Raw genomic sequence first — 27,500 nt, forward strand, 5'->3', positions numbered from 1 at the left:
ATATATTTATATATATATATATATATATTTATATATATATATAGATTTATATATATACATTTATATTTATATATATGTATATATGTATATATACATACATATATATGCACATATTTAAATATATATATACACATATTTACATATATATGTATGTATATATGTATATATATGTATGTATATATGTATATATATATGTATATATTTATGTATCTATATATTTGTTTGTGTGTGCATGTGTTTTTTTTGTGTGTGTGTGTGTGAGTTTTTTCTCAGACATCTTATTTTGTTGGGAGATTGTTTTAGGGATTGTGGAAAAGTTATGAATGAAAATGAAAACTTGGCAAAGCAAGAGATTTAACTCATGCTCTTTGATGTCATGTTTTGTTCATGCTTTAGTTACTCCTCCTTATTCATAAAGTTATTCTTTCTCACTCATACCCTACTTGCATTTGGCATTGATTTGTCGTATAGTAGTAGGATGAGTTTAGCAGATAGGTTTTATGTATTTTTAGATAATATATTTTAAGGCAGTGACACATGGAGATGTACAAATTTGAATAGGCTACCTGGATGCAGAGAAAATAGCATTGCCTTCCATTTCCGGAAATGGATTGGCTCTGTTAGTACAGTGCATCTCTTTCACTTGATTTCCCTCTCTTCTCTGTCTCATCCTTCTACCTCCATTACACATCCCTCTGCTGCTTTAAAAGCCTCTGCTTCCACTGCCTCTTACCCAATGACTATCACAATTTCTCTACTGCCATTCTTGTTTATATTACCTCTACCGCTGCCCTGGTTTCACCCCAAATACGGTACATGGACCACTGCTACTGTTGGTTCCTTGGTCTCTCTCTCTCTTCCTTATCCATGCAATTGGTTGCGTCCTCGTGTGAGTATTTCATTTTGAGGTTGTGAATTGTATGTTTCTACTCGGCATTACTCGTGTTGGTTAGCAGGCTGCAGCTGTGACTCTCTGCGGTCACTCCAGTAACAGACACTCTTGTAGTCTATCCATGATGAACTAATACTCTCCTAGCTGCCTTGATTTCTTGCATGAAGCATTGTACTAACAGCAACGGTGCATTCAAGGCTTAGGGGCATCTGTGTGGAATTTTGCCTCCTTACTCTTCTGACTTACTAATAACTGCCATCCTCATCACCACCTCGACATACAGAGTACAGACACCAACCTCATCACATCATCACCACTCTTGTTTGTTGTTGATTTTTATCATTTTTGCTAAATTTGATCCCTTTTCTATTGTTGTTTTCACTGTACGCGTAACTAGATATTTTCTTACTTTCTTACAAGTTTGAACTCATTAGATATTTGTTATTGTTCAAGGTAACTTGTGGTTAATACAATTTGTAACCTTTACCTTATAGTTAATTGTATTTGTTTGAAAGGAAATGAGAAATGTAGATAGATTGTCACATGTTTTTTACTGTGAATTGACTGTATTGGTGATTGTAATTCTCAGAACATATACTAAACGCAGTATTATATTAGTAAACATTCTTTGATGTGTTTTCAAGGAAAGTCAACTTCAAGAATTTTTGAATTCATATATATGTCTTAGTTTTGACAGTTGATTAGGTAGCACAAAAGAGCATTATTTACCCACAGGTTGTTAGGGCCAAGCCACCGCGATGCCCTCCAGCTCTCTTCTAACCTGCGCGAGGCAACGCAGGTGCTCTTCACCAACCCTGATGTAAGGCTCATGCCCCCAGATCCTGATGAGTTCATTGATATGCAGGTGAGTGTTTTCTGCTTTTCAAGTTTGGTTGATCCATATTTACCAATTTTATTTGCCAAGGAAAACCTTTCATGCCGTTTTTAGAGGTCAGTCTTTTTGGCTTGGATCTCTAGGATGCTGTTTCTGCCTTGCTAAGGAAGGTGTGTTGTTAACAGCAAATTGACCTTTTGAGTTACAGGATCATGGCGGCACAATGATGAATAACGGAGGCTCGTCGGCTTCACTGGCCAGCGTTCCCAATGCCCTCTCACGGTGGACAGAAGAGGCCCGGGTTTTAGAAGCAGATTCCATGCATGACGCCGTTACGGGTATGTCAGGCACTTCATATTTCTCAAGATTTGTGAAGACCAAAGCATCCACTCCCCCTTTCTTAGTGTGTTTTTAATGAAATTATTATGGATATAGAATGTTCAAGAAGTTTATTCTGTAGTTGATTCCAGCATTGGCTATAATGATTGTTAATGCTGCTCTTGACAGTGGTCAAGCCTGCTCTGATGGCAGTTTTGGAGAAATACCGAGATGCAGAACAGTCCGAGCGTGACAAGAAGAAGAAGGAGCAGGAGGCCAGCAAGCCACCGCCAGCCTCTACAGAGACCTCTCAAGCACCCCTTTTGCTCCTGCAAAGTGGTAAGTGTACAGGTTGTTGTGATTGCTTACGTCACTTCATGTAGTCTAATCATGCAAATTGTGAGGGTCTATTAATGGACAAGCCAGCATTTAGTGATTGCCATATTTTCAGGTGACACTGAAATGGGTGAAGCCACTGAGAACAACCAGACTGCATCAGGAGATCAGGAGCAAGCTAACCAAGAGACCACTGGTCAGGATGCTGCCATCTTGAGTACCGCTTCCATTGCTGAGTCCATCGTGGAGTCTGTCCTTGGTACCTCCTCTGGCCCCGTGACAACAACGGCTACCCCCAGCTTCTCTGGCTTGTTGACATTGCTTTCTCCGGTATCATCTGGTGCACCTACACTGCCTCTGCAGGAACCCCCAGTATCCTCCGTCCCAGCCATTAGTGGATCCCTAACGTCTGGTGTTCCTTCAGCCCCAGCAACGCCTCAGACAACCACTGTTAGCAGTCTGCCTCCATTCCCCTCCCCTGCAACTTCTACCTCCACACCGACACTTGTAGCGCCAACCAACACTTCCTCTCTGGAGGTGGAGGCCACATCATCAACCCTCACAGTTAATGACACGGAAATGGTAGCGGCCTCCCCATTACCAGCGACAGGGTCCACTCCAATATCTCAGGATAACGTAGAGGCTCTGGCTGCCCAGGAAGAGACTCCGATGTCAGTTAGTCCTCCGGAATACCCCAGCCAGTCCCCTGAGCTGCTTGCCTCTTCGGGGGATGCAGCCTCCACTCCTCCTTTACCTCAAGTTACTCCAAGGGATGACTGGTATGACCCATCCATGACAATGCAGCAAGACCCCCCTCAGGATCAATCCGAGGACCAAGCTGGTGCACCGCCAGAACTTGCTATGCCACCCGCAGCAGAGAGCAACACCGAAGGCAGGAGTGCAACGTAAGTGTTATTTTATTACTCATTTTCAATTCCTTGTATTTTACTTCTCAACTGCTTCTCTTGTGTAGTATGAGTGAGAGGTTTTCATAAACCTGGGTTATGTTATTTGAGATATATAATGTACGGACTACATACAAAGGGGCTTTTGGGGCAAAAGAGACCATAGATTATAGGCTGTAACTTTTTTTCAACTCCCTCCATATCTCTGAATGATATAGAAATGGTTTGTTAAGAAAATTAATATTAGGAACTGAATTCCAACATGAAGTTTTGGTCTTTGTAATCAATTTTAAAGCAAATTTTGTAAGCAAATATTATATGTTTTTTTATAATCAAGGATTTTATGGATATGCAAAAATTAGGTTTTTTTATTCATGGCAATCTGGAAATTAAATAATAAATTTTTTAATGTTGACTGCTGTCATTAATTAGAGAAGAAGAGAAACCTTACCCCTATCTGCAAGCCCTGTTTATTTTTTACTTGTATTTTTACTTAGCTTATTGTCACTGTATTAGGATTTAGAAAACAATTGGTGAAAAAAGTTACTCTCATAACCTTTGTTGATTATCTCCCATTCCAGCACGGGAAGTGAGAGTAATGTGGCCGGCCCCTCGGGTTCAAACAGCAACAGGCCCGACTACTCTGCCATCCTCGGAGACATTGAAATTCCTGAAGGTGTTGACCCCAGCTTTTTGGCTGCCTTACCAGAAGAGATGAGACAAGAAGTCATCGCTGAACAGCTTAGGTTTGTATTCATGCTTTCTCCTGTACCTCAACTTACGTATAGTAATAGTAATCGTGCAAATGAAAATAAGAGAAAGAAAATATTCTTGTAGGGATATTACCACTATAGTTACACCCATTTCTACCATGACAGACTTCAACGTGTGAGACAGAGAGCCACAGAAAACACGAGGGAGAACAACAGTACGACTGTTGGTGAGGTGAATCCAGAGTTCCTAGCAGCACTGCCCCCAAATATCCAGGAGGAGGTGCTGGCACAACAGCGCTTAGAGCAGCAACGGCAACAGGCAGCCAGATCCAACCCAGACGATCCAGTAGATTCGGTGTCTTTCTTGCAAACACTCCCACCTTCTCTCAGACAAACGGTAAACAAGGTCTTTGTTACTGGCGGGAAACTGCATAATGTGAGACATTGATTGGATGAAACTGAGCAGGGTTTTAGGAATTATTATTTGGGGGGTGGGTAGATCTTTGTGAATTTGTGCTGTGGAAACCCCATTTATGAAATTATTATTGGTTTTAGCTTATTTTATAAACTTTTCTTTATTTGTATTTTCATTTATTGTCAGAGTGAGAATTTTAGTTCCTTCAAAAGGGTTTTAGATATTTATGCTAATATTATTCCAATTTGGTTTATATAAAAAATTCAGACACTGATTTGTCTTTGTCCGTCTCTGTCTCAGATATTGGCTGACCTTGAAGACTCACAGTTTGCTGCCTTACCACCTGAGTTGGCCCAGGAAGCTCAGACCCTGAGACGGCAGCGAGAGGAGCGCAACCGTCACGCACACGAACACATGTTCAGCAGGACCAACGCATCATTGTCATCCATCCTGCGCAATACAGCGAGAATGGGCTCCCGCCTCATGCACTCCTCCAGCTGGTCCACAAGCTGGAATCTGCGGCCATCGTCCAGCGGGCAGCAGGCCTCCACCACGTAAGATGATGTCCTGTTATTTGCATTCAGATCTTTGCTGATAGGATTTTGATACGTGGCTTGAATATTGTTTCCATTTACAGTACCGTACTTGCTGGTGTTCTGATTGCTAGTAATATTGAAGTGGTGCTCTGAAGGCTATACTAATTGTAGTCTCTTATTGCAACTTTTAGATGTTTTTTGGCATTATTTTGATTTAGTTTTGTGATTGAAGATCAACATCTTTTTATTATTGACATTTGATTATCATTTTATGAGCTTTTTTTCCCTCCACCAATCATTATTACAAATAATATCACTCCATGTGGAAAGCCTGATACAGGAAGACATACTTCTTACCCCAGAAACGGCAGAAGCCTCCTGTTACTTCATTTTCCAAATTTGTTTTTTCATTCTTCGCTGAACCTCCACTCCTCCCTTCTGTTCAGGACCACCAAGCCAAGAGGAAGGCAGCTGCTAGACCACGAGGCTATGACCTGCCTCCTGGTCCTGCTCTTTGTCGACGAGCCCAAGCTGAACACCGGCCGTCTGCACCGCGTGCTGCGTTACCTGTGCCACCATGCCCCAACCAGGGATTGGGTGATTAAGGTAATTGTAATAAGTCTTTTTTAATCATCAGCATCATGCAATCCCTTTTGTGTATGTGAAGATCATTAATTACAAAGGTAGAAAGCTTTATTTTTTATTTTTTTATTTTTATTTTATTATTATTATTTTTTTTATAGATTTGATAATCCATTTCTCAGCAGTTCCACAAGAAAGAAAGAAAAAGAGAGGTATTGAAAATTTTCACCCTTTACAAATCACCTTACTCTTCCAGGCCTTGCTCTCTATCCTGGAGCGCTGCGGTGACCCAACTCTCAGCAGTAGTCGCTCTGCCGGACCCAGCACCGACCTCCCCATGCCAAGCCTCCCTCCCATAACGCCCGAACCAGCCAGCAAGTGTGGTGGCAAGAAGGGCACAGCAGGCGGGAGAGGGGACCAGGCACCCCTCTCCTCGACCCCTGTTTGGCGCAGTGAGTCCCGCTCCCCAGCTGCGCCCTCCTGGCTTAGCATGAGCATGGACGCAGCCTTAGGGTGCAGGGCGAGCATCTTCCAAATCCATCGCACACAGCCCACAGGCAAACGCACATCTGTGGCATCCTTGACAACCGCTGTTAATATTCACCCCCAGGCTTCTCCTCTGGTGTGCAGGTAGGTCTCGTGGTAGGATTTTGTTCGGATTGGAAATGTTTGGCTGGAGGTAAACAATCCTCCTCCTCCCCTTTTCCCTTTCTTTTTTTCTCCCACTCCCTCCCTCTCTCCCTCTTCCTTGTCTTCCCCTTGTTCATTCTCCTCCTCCTCCTCCTCCTACCTCTCTTCCTCCTCATCTTCCTGCTCTTCCTTATTTTGCCATCATGATTCCCTTTTCTCTGTAGGAATTCTTTCCTTCTTGTCTCTGTATCATATCTCTTTTGTGTTTGTTTTTCTGTCATTGTAGGTGGGAGATTTATAAAAGTTCTGTTATTATATACATACAACTATTATCAGTGTATCAGTTTAAGTAGATTGATAAATAGATTAATGTACAAATATGTTTCATTACTTAGAATGTCTGATTGTAATTTTTTCCCATTTTTACATTAGAAAACTATTTAATAGTTTGTCAGTAACAATCAAAGCATTGACAATGTTCCTCTGTTGCAGACATGCGCTTGACACGCTGATCTCATTGGCCAAAAGCTTCCCCAGCCACTTCTTGCCTCACCAAGGGAAAGAAACAGATGACAGTAAAAGTGATAGTAAAAAATCGAGCAGTGGAATGACCACAGGTGCTATTAGCAAGAACTCTAAGGGTTCGTCCTCCTCTAGTCAGAGCAGTGAACCCACAGACTTTTGGGAGTTGCTGGTAAAGTTAGACTCAATCAGTGTCTCGCGTAAGGGTAAGGGGCTGCCACGTACCCACTCCAGCGCGGGAGGGAATAGTGAGGAGGAACAGCGCGTGGCAAGTCTGGAAGCATCGGCATTGGGGCAGCTCATACAGCAGCTGGCCCACCCCGTCATCCGACGGTCATCGCTCCTCACAGACAGGCTGCTGCGGCTGCTGGCCCTCATCTCCTTAGGCCTCCCAGAAACAGCTGATTCAGCCTCCACGCAAAACTCCAACACCACAACCCAGCACTCAGTCGAGAATTCTCAAACCCTAGAACATTTGTTGAAATTAGCAATTCAGGTGAGTGGAAGTGATAGTAAAGAAAGGGATCTAATGCAATTTTGGGCATTTTTGTTCTGAATGAATTGATGAAGACTACCAATAACATGTTGATGGTCTAATAACAAGTGAATGTATTTTTCATGTTTCCAAATACATTTCAGGTCCTGACCAGTAAATCCTGTTCCGAAGAAGGGTTGGAGGATGCCACGGCTCTCCTCCTACACCTCTCGCATGGCCCCCCTCCTGCAAGGGACCAGGTGTTGCGTCTCCTACTGCAAGGAGCTGCCACCTTAGGCTCTACTGTAGCTACACACATCGCGGCTCTCCTCTCTGATCTCCGAGCGTACAACGCCTCACACCCGATGGCAAGTCACGAAGATGAACACCAGCCTCACGTCACAGACAAGAGCAAGAAGGGCTTGTTGCAGGACAGGTAGGAGCTTTATCTGTTAATTATTTTTTATATAAAATTTTTAAGTAGTTATGCAAGTATTGTCTAAGTGTCATTCTGTATTTTGATGATTTTATTTTTATTTTTTTCTCTTTCCCTCATTTTTGTAGATTCACCAATGAATGTATTATCATCAGTGGGGCGACCAAGGTGAAGCCTCCGTGTGAACTACAACTAGCTTCTATGTCTGCCCTTACAAGCAAAACCTCCTCTCAGGCGTTCTTCCTTCGTACCCTAAAGGTCATCATACAATTAAGAGATGCAATAAGATTATCACGCACCAGAAGAAATGGTAAGTCCCTCTGTGTAGACGAGTTTTGGATAAGTTTGTGGGAAGTGTCTTGGGGTAATGATAGCCTTGATGTATATTTCGGTCAGTTGTGAAGACTTGTACACTAGTATTTTAAATACAATATTGTTAATCAGAGACTAGAAAAAGTTGTGAATCATTTTTATCTTATAAACATGGGTTTTTTTCCAATCATCAATTTTCCAGACTTTCTTAACCAATGTAACTGGATAACTAATCAGGATTTTCTCAATCCTACAGCTCCTCAGAGCAATAACACCAGTGAAAGGCCAACCAGTGGTGGCCAGGACGCAGCAAGTAATCAAGAACCAACAGAGGGCACTGGAGAAGACCAGACAGCTGCCAGTAACAACCAGGAACAGTCGGATGCAGCAGCTAGCCAGGACATCACAGAAACCCCATCAAGAACAGACACAGCGAGTAGCAGAGACCAGCTGGAGGAGAACCAGCAGTCGCAGCAGCAGGCACAAGAGAGAAGTGTTGAACCTGCTGTGTCAATAGATGTACCCAACCCAGAGGCAGACAATGCTGCTAATGCATCAGCCACACCACAAGAGGAGGCAACGCAGCCCACTGCTGAAGCCATGGATGTCGATAATGAGACAACAGGTACTGCAAATGATATAGATTTCATGAATAATTATTTAGAGGTTATTTTCTTTTCTTCATTGATATGGTTTTGTGGTACAGATTGTCATTTTGACTTTAAAAGGTCTTTGTACTTGTGGAGTGGATATTTGTAGGTCGTGACAAGGAGAGAATGTTTGGCTGAATTGTAAATAATTTTGATGCATACATAATTCCATACAAGATACCAAACCTCCCACCTTTATATTTCATGGTGAATCAAACAGTCCTTACATATTCATGTATTTACTTTTGCAGAAACCACAGAGCTTGGTAGCTTAAGCAGTCAGCTGAACTTGGACGAGCTCTGGTCAACACTTTCCGAGTGCCTAGTGGAGTTAGGGGAGACCCCAGACACCCATGCTGTGCTAGTCCTGCAGCCTGCAGTTGAGGCCTTCTTCTTAGTCCACGCTTCAGGGGCTTCAGGGGACAGGCGCGAGAGGACTACCACGCAGACTGAATCACGGGAGGCACAGCTGGCTCACCTGCATCATGAGATTGCTCCTCTCTCTCCGCTGCCTTCTGTTCCTACAGATGGTGAGGAAGCATGCCCTTTTTTTACATCTTCCCTTCCTACTCCTCCTTTTTTCTCCTACATATGTTGTCTGCACAGAAAGATTGCCTCCTGCAAATCACTCTCTGTCTTACAGTAATTTGTTATATTTTATTCTATGCAGAAAAGTGTCCCCAAACTCACTTCAAATTCATATCATAATGTACTCAGTAACTTTAGATTTCCCACAGCTACTCTTAAACCGGTTAAGAAAAATTTAACTCTACACGAAAGAAAGGGGGGAGGGGATGTATATGAAAATTTTGTAATTAAATCTAGTTATATATACGTCACCACTATTGAAATACGGACAGGAGCTAATGTTGCGTTAATTTCTGGCTGATCTATTTTGCAGATGGAGAAGGAGCATCCAGTCAGGCGGGTGCAAGAAAACGAGAAAATTCCACGTCACAGTCAGATTACAGTCCTGGTGATACAGAGAAGTTCCTTAAATTTGCAGGTATGTGCTGGTGTAAGAAATTGGGATTTACGTATTAACTGATAAGAATTTGAGAAAATGGGATGTCAGATGTTACTTTTATATTTTACTTGTATGATTTATAAACATATTTAATCAAGGTATGAATAATCAATTTTTCCTCATTTCAGAGACACATCGCACAGTCCTCAACCAAATTCTTAGACAGTCGACAGTTCACCTTGCTGACGGTCCATTCAGTGTTCTTGTGGATCACACTCGCCTTTTAGATTTTGATATTAAGCGCAAGTACTTCAGAACCGAATTAGAGCGCGCTGACGATGGTATGCGCCGAGAAGATCTAGCTGTGCACGTACGCAGGGAGCACGTCTTTGAAGATTCCTTTAGAGAGCTGCATAGACGGTCCCCTGATGAGTGGAAGAATAGATTTTACATTGTGTTTGAAGGTAAGGAAAATCTAACCTAATCCATTGCAGTATGCTTACTCTTCGATCAGAGAAAATTGTCTACATAAGATATGTAGTACTTGCAAGGGATCTTCTCTGATTTTTGGGAAAGAATTTAAAAGTCCTTTCCTTCTGTCTTTGCAGGGGAGGAAGGCCAGGATGCTGGCGGCCTGCTGAGGGAATGGTACATGATCATCTCTCGGGAAATCTTCAACCCCATGTATGCCTTGTTCTGCACTTCCCCGGGAGACCGCGTGACCTACATGATCAACCCGGCCTCTCATTGTAACTCGAACCATCTCTCGTACTTCAAATTTGTCGGACGTGTTATTGGTAAGTAGATACACTCCCCCTCCCTCCCTCCCTCCCTCCTTCTCTCTCCCTCTCCCTCCCTCCCTCTCTCTCTCCCTCTCCCTCCCTCCCTCTCTCTCTCTCTCCCTCTCCCTCCCACCCTCTCTCTCTCCTTCTCCCTCCCACCCTCTCTCTCTCCCTTTTTTTTCCGTTTGTTTCATTTTTTCCTCTCCTATTTAATAGTTTTTGTTATATAATTGACCTAAGTCACTTTAGTTGATGATGAATGCACACTCATTATGGATTGCCGGGGTGCCCATCCCCTCCCTAATTCAGTAATTCATCTGTGGCATTACCCATTTGGTTGCCGTTCTAGAACTTAAAGATGTGTGAACTTGAATGCTGGCTTCCCCACATTGGTTGGTAGAACTAGAATCCACCTTGTGGCGGCAGTGCTGGGGAAGTAATTTGTGACACTCGGTAACAACAGTATGAATTTTTTTGATGAAAAACTATTTTCCTCTGCTGAGAGTAAGCTTCATTTTGGTGTTTTCATTATTTTACAGCCAAGGCCATCTATGACAACAAGCTCCTAGAGTGCTACTTCACGAGGTCATTCTACAAGCACATCCTGGGAAAAATGGTCCGTGTGGGAGACATGGAGAGCGAGGATTATTCCTTCTACCAGGGGCTTATATATTTACTGGAGCACAATGTGGCTGATTTGGGCTACGAGTTGACGTTCAGCACAGAGGTAAATGAAGGAAAAATTGGGAGATGCCCAAAAGTTTGAATATCACTAGATTAGACCATTATCTTTTTTTATCTTTTAAGATCTCAAATTGTGTCGAACATGGACAGAAGAGTAACATCTTGCACTATTTTGATAATCAGGTACAAGAGTTTGGTGTGACAGAAGTAAGAGATCTCAAACCAAATGGAAGAAATATAGCTGTGACGGAAGAGACGAAGATGGAGTACATACGCCTGGTCTGCCAGATGAAGATGACCGGAGCAATTAGGAAACAGTGAGTGCTTGGCAGGAAATGCTTGTTTTTCTCTGATATTAGTGGCTTTATTTCTGTGGTAAAGCTTTTAGGAGATAGCACCTAAAGTGAAGGTGAATCTTCAAAATTTTTATATTAAAAAAAAATTATATCAAAGTAAAAGCTTTTAGGTGCAGAATGTCGCTCGCAAACTACTGAACGAGCCAGGCATGGTCATGTCTACTTGCCAAACTTTTTACCTAGGGATATTGGGTTAAACAAAGTTTAAATAAGGCAGGTAGATTGGACGAAAGATTGAGATTCCAGGATCTTTTTAGAAAATTGCAACTCTGTTAGATAGTGGGATGAAATGTCAATCAATTTACAGTTAGCTTCAAAGGGAAATGGTTCAATTGAAGTGAACATCTGTGATATTAGTCATATTACTTCAGAAAAATATATTTAGCCTTGAGAAAGTGTAATGGTCATGTCAAGATGTTCGTAGGCTGTGAGGTCTCAAGAAGGCAGATTTGATTTTGCATTTCTGACATCTTTATTTAAACCTTTCCAAAATAAATGCGTGACTTGGAGGCTTCTACGACAGCATTTGATGTGTTAATTTTTTAACCCTTGTAGATTTAAGGCTTTTCCTGGAGGGCATCTATGACATCCAACTTCTCTCTTGAAACTTTTACTGACCAAATGCTTTCGGAAGGGGCTTCTAAGACGCCATTTGACTTCCCTCTTTGCATGTTTACGAATAGAATGTTGGTAAGATTGATGCATCACTTGACATCCCTCTGAATTTTTTCAGACTGAACGCCTTCCTGGAGGGCTTTTATGACATTATTCCCAAGCGCCTCATATCAATCTTCAATGAGCAAGAATTGGAGCTCCTCATATCCGGCCTACCAACCATTGACATCGATGACCTCCGGGCGAATACAGAATATCATAAATATCAACCCAACTCATTGCAGGTATGTTTTGTGTCAGTGTGTGTGTGTGTGTGGCTGTGGCTGTCTCTCCTGTGGGTTTGTTTTTTTATTGTTATTGACACTATAATTTCTGTTTTAATAATGTGCAGACAAAATCTTGTGCATATTGGAAGGTAATGACAGTATGTAAGCAAATACTATTAAGAATTTTAACTTTGATAACTTCACCAATATTATGATTATTTGATCCGCCTCAGATTCAGTGGTTCTGGCGAGCACTACGCTCCTTTGACCAGGCAGAACGAGCCAAATTCCTCCAGTTTGTGACGGGAACCAGCAAAGTTCCGCTACAAGGCTTTGTGGCCCTGGAAGGCATGAATGGCACCCAGAAGTTCCAGATTCATCGGGACGACCGATCGACGGACAGGCTGCCTTCTGCTCACACTTGGTTTGTTACCCTTGCTTTTCTTTTTTTCAGTTTCAATATTGAATGGATAGAATTAGCTTTTGCAAAGGTTCTTTTTTTTGTTCTTTTTATAGTGTAAGGAATCTCTATATGTCAGAAATTATTGAAAACTCAGCCCCCCCCAACCTCCCACTTTTATTTTTCTCTCTCTCTCCCCTTTATTCTCTCACTATCTCTGTATCTCAATCTCCTAAAAAACTTGAAACATTTTTCCTCCACAGTTTCAACCAGTTGGACCTGCCAGTGTATGAGACATATGACAAGCTGCGCCACTATCTCCTGAAGGCCATCCATGAATGTTCGGAGGGCTTTGGATTCGCATAAGCAGTCATAGCTCTTCCATTACCCAACCAGTGACTTTTTAGTACACGTTGAAAAGTTTCCAGACTTATCTGCACAGTGGGAGCTCCAGGTTACTCACGAACACCCCTTGGAAAACCGGAACCTTATCAAGCACAAGTACAACCGTGGTACATATTGAGACACCTGATATCTTCACATGAGGTTCTGATAATTTTGTGGTTGGATTGAAGCACGCGTGTTTAAATGTTGATCTTCTAGAAGATGTTATGACAGTGTTTATAAGTATTCTTCGAAGGGGAAGATGGACACCGCTCCAGAGGACCATGATTTGGAGCTTCTCGAGATAAATTGTTAATGGAAAGGCACCGAAAGCTTGACATGTTTATAGCATAGTATAGTGTATATTATAATGAGATATACATATTGTAGTTGAAAATGTCCTCCTCTTTTTTTTTCTTTTTTTTTTCTTTTTTTCTTTCAATTTTGTATTTTGTCTTGTTTGAGTGGATTTATCACTATGTATTATGTGCACAGATATTAATGAAAGAGATATTTTGAGCAGCTTCAGATATTTTGTAAGCAAACATTCAACCCTCTAGCAGTTGCTAAAAATGTGATAGATTACCAGGTTTTCATCCTTGATATGATGAACCCTTTCCCCCGACCCAACCATTCTTACCCCAAAAGCGAATCCTGACCCCAGTCGGTTTATTTCTTCACTGCCTGCCGAGCATATTCTATGAGTAAGCCATTCCCATTCTCCTCCCCTCCCTCCCTTCCCCTCATTTCCTTCCTTTCCTGAGCCTGCATTCCCATATAACATTTACCAACCCCTATTATTAATCACATAGCAGCCTGTGCCTAGCTTGCCCATCTGTAACCACTGTTCTGTTTAGTTACTTAGCCTCACCTGGGTCAACCCTCAAACCAGAGCAAGCACTGGAGATTTTGAGACCCGTGATTTGTTTTACTTTGGAAGGAATCCCCAGTTTAAAAAAAAAATAATGATGATAAATAGGAAGGGACCCAAAGACGTGGCCACGCAGTCTCGGGTTTGTGAAATTATGCAAGAGGCTGCAGTGCTGACGATCCCTCCTTGTTCTGTTCCAACTTGATACGTTTGACCTTGTTAAAGACATTTACCTTCCACTAGTATTATGATCACTGTGCTGTATATTCTGGCCTCACTACTGCTGTACATATAAGTAAAAGAAATACACTGGTATATCTAATGTGATAAATTTTACATTAAGGGCTGTCATAGATTGCTACAAAGACGTTGGTGATAAGCAGGAGGAGACGAGAGATGAACATGTTGAAAGCATGTGAAGTAAGTGTGTTTACTGGGTTTCCATGTTTTAAAAAAAAGATAATATACGGTGAAAGATTTTATATTGATTATTATTTTGGAAATTCCAAGCACTACCACTTCTCCACTATAATAGTAAACTGGACGATTATTAAGAGGAATGCATCTTTTCTTCAGAATGAATGACCTGCTAACAGTCAGCCACTGTGTCAATTCTGGCAAAACAAAAGCATTGTTATTTGATTGTTTGTGTACATTGTGAACTGAGTAATACAGTGAGAATCATGTTTTGTGAAAGCCAAGAGTTGGCATTTTCTGTTGTTAGTGAAGTGTTTCTTGCCAGGGCTTTGGAAGACGTGTAAAGTATGTCATACTAAGTAAATGTATACAAATAGATAGTGATCCTATATTTACTTTATTATGGGTTGATATTTTTGTTGTTTTTTTGTCTTTTTTTTATCTGAAATTTAGTCATTGATTGAGTTTATTAATTTATCATTCAGCCCAGATGTTACATAAAGTGTATTTTATCACATGTGCAACAATCGTTCTTCTACTTTAACAAGTTGGCATTAAAATACACAGTATTAAATAACTTTTTTTTTTTATTTATTTAACCTATAATCGGTTGTGCAGTGTACGAGGAGATCTCTTCTCTTCCTTTTTGCGGATGAATATGGGAATGTCTTAGATTCGATTGAAGTCAAGTTATTATTATTATTTTTTTAATCTATTTGTCTTTTAAGTTCACCATCAGAATGTCAGTTTGCTGGAGAAATATACATTTTTTCCTTGTTTTTCTTTTAGATGTGAAGGAACGGGCATATGAAAGGAATGCTGTTTCAATTTTGAGACTGTTCTGTAAGTCTGCTATGATAAACACTCCATCTGGTCATTCATATTAATACTAGATTCCACTATACAAAACAAAATATTCATAGTAATGTCTTTGTATTCTGTAACAAAATCATAAATTTAAAAATGTAACTCATGATAGTGTTTGTATATCCAACTTCGTTTTTTCTCCGTCGATAATGGAAAGTGAACGTTGTATGTGTGTGATCATCTTATGCTGTAGGATCGCCCGAGGGACCTCCATTGTTTTCCTCACTTGAGTGCACTCTTCGGAGCATTTCATTCCAGTTTTTGTATATGATTGACAAGTTGTAGTCATTGGTATGTTGGTATGCGAAGTTAGGTCGTTATCTATCTCTATCTCTCTGTCTGTCTGTCTCTCTGTCTCTGCCTGTCTCTCTCTCTCTCTCTCTCTCCCTCTCCCTCCCTCCTCTGCCTGTCTCTCTCTCTCTCTCTCCCTCTCCCTCCCTCCTCTGCCTGTCTCTCTCTCTCTCTCTCCCTCTCCCTCCCTCCTCTGCCTGTCTCTCTCTCTCTCTCTCTCCCTCCCTCCTCTGCCTGTCTCTCTCTCTCTCTCCCTCCCTCCTCTGCCTCTCTGTCTCTGTCTGTCTCTCTCTCTCTCTCTCTCTCTCTCCATAATCATATGTATGGATGTATGTTTGTGTGTATATACATTTTCTTTATGGTTCTCGGATTTCATTTTGATATATGATCACCAGAATTCAACAGTCTTTCATCCCAAAAGGTAAAGTTATAGGATGTATAGATGTTAAATGGCAGCTCACAGTGAGTTCTGGAGAACTCGTATTAGCCGCCTTTTTTAATTCTTTGTTCAGCTAATATTTCATAATATGTTCACATGTCTTGTATGTTTTATAAGTTGGGCACAATATTTCTATTGCTTTTATTGAAATTCCTCCCCAATCCTTTTGCCCATTGTTGTCGTGAGGGGGCTTAGGAAGCGAGGACTGGGACCCAGTGCTAGGGATCTCCCCTACCTTGGGCCTCAGCCCTCAACTCAACTAATTTCGCAAAGTCTTTCCCGTCCTGCTTTTTTGTTTCCATCCCTTCTCCAACCCCTTCTACTATCCACTTCTGGTGTGAGAGCTGAGCTGAAAAGATGAAGGGCTGAGTTTTTGCTAGTCCTGTCCGACCTGAGGGAGCCATGGGCACAGCATTCCCATTTTAGTTGTCTAGCCCTTACGTGGACTGTTTCTTTCCCCAATACAGACTAGGCCGATAATGAAGTTATACCCTTTTTAGGGGCATTAAAGGCTTGCCCCTTTATCAAATAGCCCCACCAATTCAAACACTCCTGGCTCCCCAACCCCAGGCTCTCCTTTGACCACGACTCTGAAAACTGAAACTACTACCTACTACTCAATGCCTACTCGTGCATTACCCACCCAAGCCGAGACTCAATCTCCAGAAGACATTCCTACTCTCCCAACTTCACATCTACCCCTACAACCTTCTTTATCAAACACCCCATCCTCCCTTATTACTACCGTATAGCCTTATTCTCCATCTCTCCCTCGACAATACTCCCTCTTCCACACGTTCCCTACCTTTTACCACCCCCATCTCTACAAATATCTTTCATACTCTATGTAGCCTAGCCAACACTCTTCTCTTTCGGCAGTCTCCAAAAACAAGTAGAGGTCATCGTAAGAACCCCACCAATACTGCCAAAATTATTTTTCTGTAGACAATGTCTACATTGGTGGAGAATCCCTCCCCGTCAATGTCAAAACTGTTGGCGTTTAGGACATCCTGCCAAAAACTGCCATTGCACAGCCCCGATGCCTTCGATGTGCCCAATCTGGCCATAACCGATTAAACTGCTCTGCACAGTCACGCGCATGTGCTAACAGAGGCGGCCCCATAATGTATTTTATAGGGGCTGCCACACCTTTGAAACCGAGGTGGCAACTCTCAGATACAGACTTGGTCTCACTCTGCGTGAAGCCAGACAGGAAGTACGTCGACGAGGTTTCTCTCATATTCCCTACTCTAGTGCTGTCACTCGCTCTGTCTCTCCCCCTTCCCCCCCAATCCCACCCAAGATGTTCCTACAGCCTCCCCTATACCTACATCTTACTTACCCATTTGTACCTCCACATTCGTTGTCCTGTCCACGCTTTTCTACAGCCCGCACCTCTGCTTTCCCCCCACCTGTCCTCCCAACCTATCAGACATCCTTACAGAATCCCACACTTTCTACTTAGATAACCTGTTCTCCTTCCTCAAACGCATAAATATCCTTCACTTGATCTAATCCCCTTACCTAAACCCACCATAGCCCATTCACTCATTACCCACCCTTTACTATGCCTTCCTATGGTGCTATAGGACCTTAGATGTCTAGCACATTTATTTTGCTTTTTAACCATTAACCATTAGCAATTTTTAAGCCTCCTAACACGAAAGATACAAACTTTTGTTTCGTTTTTCATTTTTTCCGTATTCTCTACTTTATTATTTCTCCCTTATTGTTTTTTTCATGTTCTTTCTAAGTTGCTTCTACTTTTCCATTCCTTTTATTTTTTTCCTTTCCCCATCTACTTTTTGTTATTCTCTTTTAATTTTCTTTCCGTCTCTGTGTCTGTCTGACTGCCTGTCTCCTTTTTTTCCCCAACCCCAGTCCCAAGCCCGGCCATCGGGGGAATGAGAGCCGTATACCGAGGCACAATGTGGGATCACCCCTATCTTTGGCCTCACATAATTTTGCTAGCCTTTTCTTCTCCCCTTTCCTTTTCCTTCTTATCTTCCTAATCTCTTCTGTCCACTTCTTGGGGTGTGAGCCGTGCTGAAAGGATGAAAGGTTGGCTTCGTGTCAGTCCTGGTCGGCCTCGGGGGGAGTGGCGCATGGGCAGGGTATTCCCTTGGTTAATTGTTTAGTCTCTTCCTCACATATCAGGCTTATCATGGCCTATAATTATTTTGAACTTATTGGAAAATTGAGGGCTGTCCCTTCATCCACTAGCCTAACTGAACTGGTTCCCCGACTCTTCTTTGATCAATGCTACTGCTAACCCCTCCTCGGCGCCTGCAGTCAGCTTGAACCATTCCGAATCATCCAGCAGGCCATTTACTTGAATGCATCCTTTCCTTTCTCTCAACATTACTCCATCTCCTGCACAGTCTTCTTCATTTTCTCGCTTATTACGACTCTTCATCTACAGTACTACCTCACTCCTCCTGTCCTCGTTCTTCTATTTTCACCTCTACAAACCTACTCTACTTGGCCCAGTCAAATGGGGTCAATTCTTTACGACTTCCCCCTACAGCCTTTTACTCGGACAGTACCCTCTTCCAGCAATGCCTCTAGAAACAAGAAGGTTAGGGTTCCTTTCGCAGTCGTTCCGATCATTCACGCCTCGTTACAGTTACATGAGTTCCAAGTCGCACTATCTGATTGACCTTGGCAAACCTATTCCTGCACAGACTCGTTTCTCCCTTAATACTTGCACCGGAACTGTTTCCATCTCCCCAACTGACTGCCCTGGCCATGACAAGGACTGCTCAGACTGTGAAAACAATCTGCTTGCCTGCCTTGTTGATGCAGTGTCAAGTACAGTGCTATACTATTCTTCCCAGAGGCCACTTTAAATATTATTAAGCTTACCTTCTCTAGACATGACCCCTCAATAAAGTTTATATTGTTGAAGTATCCTGCTATGTTCGCCCACATCGACCCCTTCTTCAGTGTCAGGAATGTTGGCGTCTTACTGCCAAGCGCTACCGATGTCCTGTGTGTGTCCATCCTGGCCATGATTGTTCAAACTGTTCTGCACAATCACACAGTTGTGACAACTGTGGTGGTTCACATAATATACGATGCAGGAACTATCCTTGCCTACAAGTTCGCGAGAGAGGTAGCAGTTCTTAGACTTAAACCACGCCTCACTCTACGCGAGGCCAGACAGTAAGCGCGCCAACAAGACTTTTTCTCTCGCCAGCTATTCCTCCTCTTCTCTCCCATCTTCTTGGGATGTCTCACCGTCTCCCCCAGTCTCTCTCCTCTACCCCTTACCATCCTACCTCTACCCTTCCGCTCTCCGTCGAATACATTTGTCATTCTAAATTCAGACACTCCAATTCATACCACTTCCCAGGTTTCTACCCCTCTTCCTCACGTTACCTATCGAAGCAGACAATCTAAACGTTTAACTCATCATCTACATTTTCCCTGGCGCCCACCTCTTCTGCTCCTCCAAAGAAAACCTTTGAGGACACCCAGAATGTCCCCTCTGATATACACTACGATCTCTCTACAGCCATCCCAACTACATTGTAAGCAACAACCGACACCCATCCTCATGTTCCCCCTGTCCCTATTCCTCTCACTCACATCACGCCACATCCTTCTCCATCCGCACCATCCCTTCATTCCTCATTATCTCTTCCGCTTCCTCCTGCATGCACACGTGACTCCCTCTGGTCACAGCAGTGTCCTTCCCGGATTCTTCCCCCTTTGCCATTCTTCCTGTAACCTCACTCTTCCCCCTGTCCCCTTGCCTCACTCCCCCGGGTTGTTGTCATACTTCAACACTCCCTTCTGCCCCGTTACGAGGAATGCCCCATAATGGTTCATTTGCAGTCCCTCATGCAATATTTCTTCCTTCCTCAGACACATGGATACTCTCCATTTGACCTAATCACCCTTGGCTCTGAACTCCTTCCCCCTTTTCTAATCCCTGCCTCTCTCCATTTACATTACATGTCTAGCACATTTATTTCGCATTTAACCATTAACCATTCTCCATTTACATCTCTTCACTATTTCACTGCCATACAACTTATAGCGCTCTACAACCTTTGACATGACACATTTTGTTCTATCAACTCATTTCTTTATCAAAGTGCTACATGATCTTCGAGGTTTTGCACATTTATTTACTTTTTACCATCAACTTTCCTTAGTCAACTCAAAAATGCTTTCAAAATTGAAAACATTTTTTCTTTTTTTTTATCCAGCAAATCTACACATGCGCATATTCATTTTACGTTCCCTTCCAGCATGACACAGCACCCATCAACGTACATTTAGTGATGTAATTTTGCATTAAAATGTACCTAAGTCCCTCAAAGTATTGCTGTGGCCTCTAAACTTTTGGTGCTCCCGTAAAGGCCAACAGATCCTCACCACAAAATAATGGATCAGGAAGTAGAGAGCATTCACAAAATCTGTTTCAAGAAAATCTGACTTTTTCTACCAGTTTTGTCTAGGAGAATGAGACTGATTCTTGTAGTCATGGCTCCATTTTTGTTTTTTTTTGTTTGTTTTTTCCGTAATTATCACATTTATAAACAAAAGGCAAATATTGAAAAATTATCTGAATAACAGGGTACCAGTTTCATAACTAGTTGAAAATTATAATCTAAGCAAGGACAGGAATGGCACCTTACCCCCAAACCTCACCCCCCTAAAAAAAGATAATCACCTTTATGGCAATTTTTCTTACCTTTGTACCCCTCTTTCACATAATCCTTGTTTTATATAGTAATTAGCACCTACTAATCCAGTGCAGTCAAGTTTAACATACAATGCCGAGATAGCATGCTACATATGTCATATCCCCTTTTAGTATGTGGTTTCCAAATAGTTAGCTCTACAAATACTTAAGTTACCAAGGAGTCAACTACATGTCCTTTCCTATCACACCTGTTTCAGTACTGTCTATTCATCTCATTACTTCTATTCATATGTATAATTTGGTGGATGGAGAAGGAAAAGAAATGCACATTTCATTTTGTTCAAGTCTATCATCTTTTTCTTTTCCCCTTTTTTCTATTTTCTCTAAACTTTATCTTGTTCAACAATGTGGGTTGAGTGCACTTTGGGGAAAAAGTTTCAGCTTCAAAATTCTGTGAAATGTACATTTTTTACATGGTAGGTGTGTGAAATTGATTTCTGATGAAAAACATTTAAATTTTTCACAGTAAATCTTCAGACTGAAGTAACCCTGTAAAGACTTGTTATTAAAATGTATAATTAAATGCCCTGCTTTCATCTTTGCATAAATTCAACACAATCACTTCATCAATTATCTTTTATTATCTGACATTTTCATAAATACAATTTCAAAAGTTCAACAAGCAATTCCATTAGTGCTCAATGAAGTCAATATTTACTTTTATGCTTTTATCAAGGGATGAATTTCTAGAATTAACTTTTCATTTCACTTTTTAAAGTAATTTCTCATGTGAACTCTTCACCTCAAATAAAAATCTCCGGTAATATGTGCATAAACCATACAAACTTATTCTTTAGACAGGAATAACATAAAAAAACATATTTAAATTGTTTCCATGTCTTTACTTGGAAGCTCACAACAATAATATGGACTATACCACCTAAGCTGTACACTGGCAGAGGAAGGCAAACTGTACAAAAATATTTTTTATCTCATCTGCAACATCATTGGATATTGGACCAAACAAGGCTAACTGTCAGAATACAATGCTCAATCAGCCCAGTGCGAAATTCTAATAGAAAAAATATAAGCTGCACCCGATCGAGCCCAGTGCGGATTGATTTAAAAGGTATAACACGTCATTTGGAGACTTCCATACCACTTTCAAAAATCCTGATCCTCATAGTGTGGGAAAAAAAAAATTAACATATAATCATATAGATAACTGTCAGATCCTTCAAATGAGACATAAAAAAATTAAAGAAAGAAATAACAATAATTCCAAGTCAATATGACTGAGTGCTTCAAAGTACTGCAGTCCTTGGCTGTCGACGATGGATCAACAGACGGACTGCGTAATTTAACAACTGGTAATTTACTCCATTTACTACAATGTCATTCATCTACTCACACACAAAAGGCTTCCTCTACCGTCATCTGTACTGACCATGCAGATATACATAACAAGGAACTGGCTCGCTTCAACCAAACTGCCTCCACAACGCTATAAAAATCAGTTTCAGTGACGATTCAGAGTCACACGTGAAATGAAGTACAAAAGCCATTAGTTTATCAAATGTAAAATTAAGAAAGAAGAGGGGAGCAGAAAAGAGGAGAGGAGAGGAAAGGAGAAGGGAGGAGGGCATAGAGGAGAGGAGAGGAGAGGAGAGGAGAGGAGAGGAGAGGAGAGGAGAGGAGAGGAGAGGAGAGGAGAGGAGACGGGAAGAGAAGAGAGGAGAGGATAGGAGAAGAGAGAAGAGGAAAAGAGAGGAGAGGAGAGAAGAGAAGGAGGGTAGAGAAGAGAGGAGACTGGCACAGAGGTGAGAGAAAACAGGAGAGGAGAGGAGGGCGGAGAGGAGAGGAGAGAGGAAAGGAGACAGGCACAGAGGTGGGAGAAAACAGGCGAGAAGAGAGGAGAGGAGAGGAGAGAGAAGGGAAAGATGATGCAAAGAGGAAGGAGAGAAGAGAGAGAAGAGGGTGGAGAGGGAAAGAGGAAAAAAAGAGACAGGAATGAAAAATAATAATAAAAATTATAAATATTATCTGCACCAACTAAATACGCCAAGAATTTCAGCTTGTGAGTTTTTGTTTTTGGTTTTTAGAAGAAAGATAAGAACACATATACAAAAAGGTGTATTAAACATCCAAAAGATAACAACGAATAACATCGCAAACAATGTTGAACCCAGATAGCCAGCTCATTATACATAGGTCATAGTATCGTACAAGTTACAACCACTCACTAAAGAGCCCGGAAATCCCCGAACGATTCACTACATCTGGAAAGAACCTCAACACTGGACCTTGATTCACTTTTTATGAAATATTTAGAAATTAATATCTATAAATGGAACTTGGTGCAGCATACAAAAAATGCTTAAAGTTACCTGTACTAAAATACGCGTTCTGTCAACTATAATCGACTCAATTACTGGAGAGTCTAGACCCTCACTGCATACATGTGCAATAAATAATGAATATACACAGAACATCCCACATACACTACCGAGCAGAAGACTTAGGTTAATATCTTGTACAATTTCAAGTCACAGTTTAGAGCTTTAATACCTGATTCCTGAAAATATTTTCTTCTGTCATAGCAAGGACTATGAAAACAGAACATTTTCAATATATCACCTAACATAACATATTAAAAGAAGTACTTCTTGGGTAAGATACACTTCCAGAATAGAGTTTTCTTATACTTATATCTTCTATTTACATAATCAGATGACAAACTGCAATCAAAATCAGTCGTCCATAGACCTTGTCGAGAACACAGAAATAAAATGGTAATTCAAATTCAGTCAAAGATATTGGAATTTAAGACTTCTTCATTCCAATCACACAGGTGATCAACAGGTAGGGGGAACTTTCCTAAATGGTACCATCTCTTCATGTCCAGCAATGACACAAGTCTTAGGAGAGATTTGGCTCTCAGACCCGACTGCCTAGAACACCTCTCGAATCCTTCAAAGTTCTGGAGGTTGCTTGGAAGAGCTGGAGCTGCAATATCAAAAGCTTCCTTTTCTAATTTTTCATAAGTCTGGTGGAGCTTTTGTACTGCCTTCACATCCTGCTTTCTCGGCGAGCTCTTCGGCGATTTACTCTGGACACCATCACTTATTCTTACTGTTTTGGGAGAATGATGTGGGGGAGACTTCAACTTTCTCTTGCCAGCAGTGTCGACCGAGAAGAAGGACCGAATATCAGACTTCTTATTCGAATATCTATTAATTCTTTTCTTGTGACTCCTTGGCGCTGGCGGACTTTGGATGGCTGGGGACACATGCAAGGGAGAATCGGGCTGTTCTGCAGCTGCAGACTCGGGAGACTTGCACACTGAGAAGAAACTCCTGATGTCTCGCGTTGCACCTGGTGAACCATCCAGCTTCAGTTTCTTTACAGGTGGAGAAGCAATTTCAGGGGCTGCAGAGTCTTCTTCTGCTGAATCTACAATGAAATCTGAAAGTCCACTCTGTTGGTCACTGATCATAACCTGAGCCTTGAGTTTCGCTCTTCGCGCCTGCCACTCCCGGTCATCGTGCGAGGGGGACCTTGGAGACTTGAGAGATCTAGGACTAATAGGAGATTTGGAAATGTGAGTCTTTGGTGGCGAACTGTGTGAGGGAAGAAACTCCTCTGGCTGTTGAAGCCTAGGTACCGTGTCTTGACCAGCAGAACCAGGGGAACCTCTGGGATTGGGTGAAGTCTCGAGACTAGAGGGAAGGATCTGAGAATCAGTTACACCTGCTTGCTGGTCTTGTATGAGGACCTGAGCCTTTAGCTTGGCTCCTCTGCCGTGCCACTCCCTTGACGGTGAGAGGTCGGCACCCCTTACTGGGGATACATAATCCTTGTCTAATACCTCATTGTCCTTGTCGTCCAGAAGCAGCGGAGTCGGAACACATGATATTCTGGAAATCCTTTCTTCCTGGCTAATCTCTTGCTCCTGCTGCTTATCCGTAAATTCATCTGAATCGGGGTTTGTCAATGACTGATGGTCCAAGGCAGCTCTGGGAGATTTGTTTTTCTTTGTACTCTCAAAAGACAAACTCTCAATCAACTTAGAACTGGGCCGCCTCTCTCTCACTGGTCTACTCTCCTGTACATTTTCGGGGATATTTTGCTCGACCTCTTCTCTACTTACAGGCACTACAGATGGCTCTGCTTCTACACTGTCCTTTAATACCTTGACATCTAAAGACTGTAATAATTTACCTCTTCTCTTCTTTCTAGGTCGACCAACCTTCCTACGACCTGTATCCACAGAAGCTGGTTTTGCACTTTGGTCTACAACTGGATCTTCCACTACAGCAGGCATAACCACTGTACTTTCCACACTAACTAGGTCAGAAACTATTTCTGTACTACTATCTTTGGGTGTCATGGGATAGTCTTGTAAATCTCCACTTTGGACCACAGCTTCAGGAACTGGTGTATCAATGTGGTTTTGTGCTAATACATTTGTATCAGAACTAAGCACACTCTGCTTTTCTTCGACAGTATCAAGCACAGTTTTCTCATTTTCACCAGCAAGTTCTAATCTTTTCTCCACATCTATTTCACTTAGGCGCAGCTCTTTCAAAGTGCTCAAGTCCTGGATTTTCTCATGGGTCTCATGTAAGACAGCACTGTCACTCTTTTGTCGTGCCCTTGTTCTAAGTTGCTGCTTTTTGTTCACGGTTTCTATATTCTGAAGGCTGGGTTTCACAGGCCCTAATGTGACATCCGCTGATCTTGTTCTCGATCTTCTCCTCGGAATCACTGTATTGACTTTTCTATCACTGTCTCTTGGCTCTGTGGGTTCCGTATCAACAAAACTTATAGTACTTTCTGATTGGTTATCGACACCCATTTCTTCTTCAATGGCTTCCAACTCTGAACACGTTTCTGACTTTTCTACTGGCGACATAATGCTTTCCCTCTCTGCAGGTTTGTTGTCTAAATTAAGATCTAATTCACTCGTTTCAGGTACACTGTCTCTCTGTGTGCTTACTACTTCATCTGTCCAATCTTTACAATCAGTTATAATTTGGTCCCTTGTGTCCTTATTTTCTGAGGAAGCACCTGTTATGGTTTCAAGTGAAGATAACAACAATTTTGCAGTTTCGGAAGTGTAAGCCGGTTTTTCCTCCAATTTCTCTGATGAATCACACAATAACGAGTCTTCACTCACCGCAAAGCCATCTTGAGATTGATCCCCTTCCCCGTCACCCTCACAGATATTGACTGGCATTTCAATGGTATTCTTACAGGCAAAGAACAGGTCTTCACCCTCGGATTGAGCAACTTTTGAGACAACAGGTACCTCCCTTTTCTCCACAATTTTCTCTGCACTTTCTGTTTGTAAGTTTCTCAAACTACTACTGTCTAAATTTATGGAATTCAACATATCACTCGTGCTAGGACACAAAATTTCACGGAAACTACTGTCACTGGCTGTACCTAAGGCTACTGTTTCTGAAGTCGTTTGTTCACTGCGAATGGGGTCTGCATTGGTCTTTCTGAGAGGCTTCACGCTTAAAAGGCCAGTTTGGTCAAGTTCTGAAACAGCGCTTGTTGGAACTCTTTCGGACCCTTTCAACTTAGCACTTGGGAACTGAGATTCTCTTTCCTCTATACTAACTCTTTCAACATTTGGTTCTGAACTGGAGGCCTCTCTTGGGTGACTTGAAGTGACAAATTTATTTTCTCTCAGCATGGTTGGTGCCACTGGTTTACTGGAATTCAATTTGCACACTTTGCTTGGACTCACCCCAATCTTGTTCCCTTTCATGGTGACTATTGGACTCGGTACAAAGTTCTCCAGATCTTCAACGTTTGGAAATAAAAAGTGGCTAGGGTTAACATAAACAACGTTATTAGCATCAGTCACATAGCCAATTTGGTTTGTAACATCTCCTAGTGCAGAATCCCCAACAAAAATTGCATCCATACTAGCATACACCTTAAAGTTAGGATTCTGCGGTTCCGTGAGGAGAACCGAGACTTGTTCATTTAGAGAAGGTAAAGTGAAAAGGTCCAACTCGACTGTGGGAATATTTTCTTCCTCTTTGGTCATCAAATAAGGCTCATTTTCAGCATCCTCTTTATCTACTTCATTAAATAAGGAGTCAATCTCAGAAAGATCTGGCGTCTCGATCACCCGCTCTTTGCGAGGCCGTCCTGGACCCCTCTTCTTCTTCATGCCGCCTCTCACTCCTTTGGTATTTTGCTTAGAGGATTTCGGGGTATTATTTTCAATAGGATTATCTTTCAGTTTTCTTCTATAGCCCTTGTGGTTTACTGAGGGCTTGGGACTACTGACTTTATCCTCCGCAAAAACTTCTGTGTCACCTGAAAGCTTTCTCCCTTTCTTTTTCAGTTTTAACACTGACGGGGAGACGGATAGTAAACTGGCTTCGGGTTCTACACTGGGCTGTAACACCTGTTTCCGGCTTTTCTTGGACTGGGCGGGTTTCAGATTCAGATCACCACTTATCGAAGCCTTCCCTCTGTCTTTCATCTTTGAATACGCTTCCAGGGAGTTGCTATCCGGAGGCTGCACGTCCACCACTGGTTGGTTTTTTGGTTTCAAAGTCGCACACTTCTTGATTAATCTACCAAAATTCTGTCCGTTAAGATTTGCCGACTTTTTACTTTGTACAAATGATGTAGGCACAGAAGAGGTCTGGCTGGTGCCACTACTAGAAGCTAACATAGTCCCCCCCGCTATCTGCACTGTGGTCATGCCCGCCATAGTTCTCGCAGCCGGAATCACCTGACCACTACTTTGTAACGGAATGATCTTACTACCACTACTGATCGGAACAGAGTTGTTTGCCGCGACCGCCTTGACGGCCGACTTCATGACTATTCGTGGTCCTAGGCTAACTAGCGGTATGCTATTAGAGGGCCCAGTCTTCGGAAGCAAAAGTTTACTTGAACCAGAATTTACGGCCTGC

The 27,500-nt window shown here is 42.0% G+C and overlaps 2 protein-coding genes across 9 annotated transcripts in view; one reads left to right on the forward strand and one right to left on the reverse strand.

The window, feature by feature from the left end:
- HUWE1 (HECT, UBA and WWE domain containing E3 ubiquitin protein ligase 1) overlaps positions 1 to 15,272 on the forward strand; it is a gene marked incomplete at its 5' end in the record, with an annotated part of 45,149 nt that extends 29,877 nt beyond the window's left edge. For 4 of the 7 annotated variants that reach the window (XM_070117542.1, XM_070117545.1, XM_070117547.1 and 1 more), the window contains 22 exon segments: positions 1,628 to 1,757; positions 1,930 to 2,065; positions 2,235 to 2,384; positions 2,497 to 3,286; positions 3,868 to 4,032; positions 4,165 to 4,396; positions 4,715 to 4,968; positions 5,397 to 5,556; positions 5,789 to 6,162; positions 6,655 to 7,180; positions 7,324 to 7,595; positions 7,724 to 7,905; positions 8,164 to 8,532; positions 8,809 to 9,087; positions 9,459 to 9,563; positions 9,713 to 9,988; positions 10,133 to 10,321; positions 10,846 to 11,033; positions 11,174 to 11,307; positions 12,080 to 12,245; positions 12,461 to 12,651; positions 12,891 to 15,272. In XM_070117542.1, the coding sequence (XP_069973643.1) occupies positions 1,628 to 1,757; positions 1,930 to 2,065; positions 2,235 to 2,384; positions 2,497 to 3,286; positions 3,868 to 4,032; positions 4,165 to 4,396; positions 4,715 to 4,968; positions 5,397 to 5,556; positions 5,789 to 6,162; positions 6,655 to 7,180; positions 7,324 to 7,595; positions 7,724 to 7,905; positions 8,164 to 8,532; positions 8,809 to 9,087; positions 9,459 to 9,563; positions 9,713 to 9,988; positions 10,133 to 10,321; positions 10,846 to 11,033; positions 11,174 to 11,307; positions 12,080 to 12,245; positions 12,461 to 12,651; positions 12,891 to 12,993 (5,371 nt within the window). 7 annotated transcript variants of the gene reach the window in all.
- Positions 15,273 to 21,434: 6,162 nt separating this feature from the next.
- Positions 21,435 to 27,500, reverse strand: part of LOC113809580 (uncharacterized) — a 19,898-nt gene continuing 13,832 nt past the window's right edge. For both annotated transcript variants that reach the window (XM_027361207.2, XM_070117549.1), the window contains exon 3: positions 21,435 to 27,500. This exon is cut by the window's right edge and continues 581 nt beyond it. In XM_027361207.2, the coding sequence (XP_027217008.2) occupies positions 23,357 to 27,500 (4,144 nt within the window). In that variant the 3' untranslated portion in view covers positions 21,435 to 23,356.

The sequence above is a fragment of the Penaeus vannamei genome, chromosome 40 (assembly GCF_042767895.1).
Source record: "Penaeus vannamei isolate JL-2024 chromosome 40, ASM4276789v1, whole genome shotgun sequence".
In the NCBI taxonomy this organism is placed as follows: domain Eukaryota; kingdom Metazoa; phylum Arthropoda; class Malacostraca; order Decapoda; family Penaeidae; genus Penaeus; species Penaeus vannamei.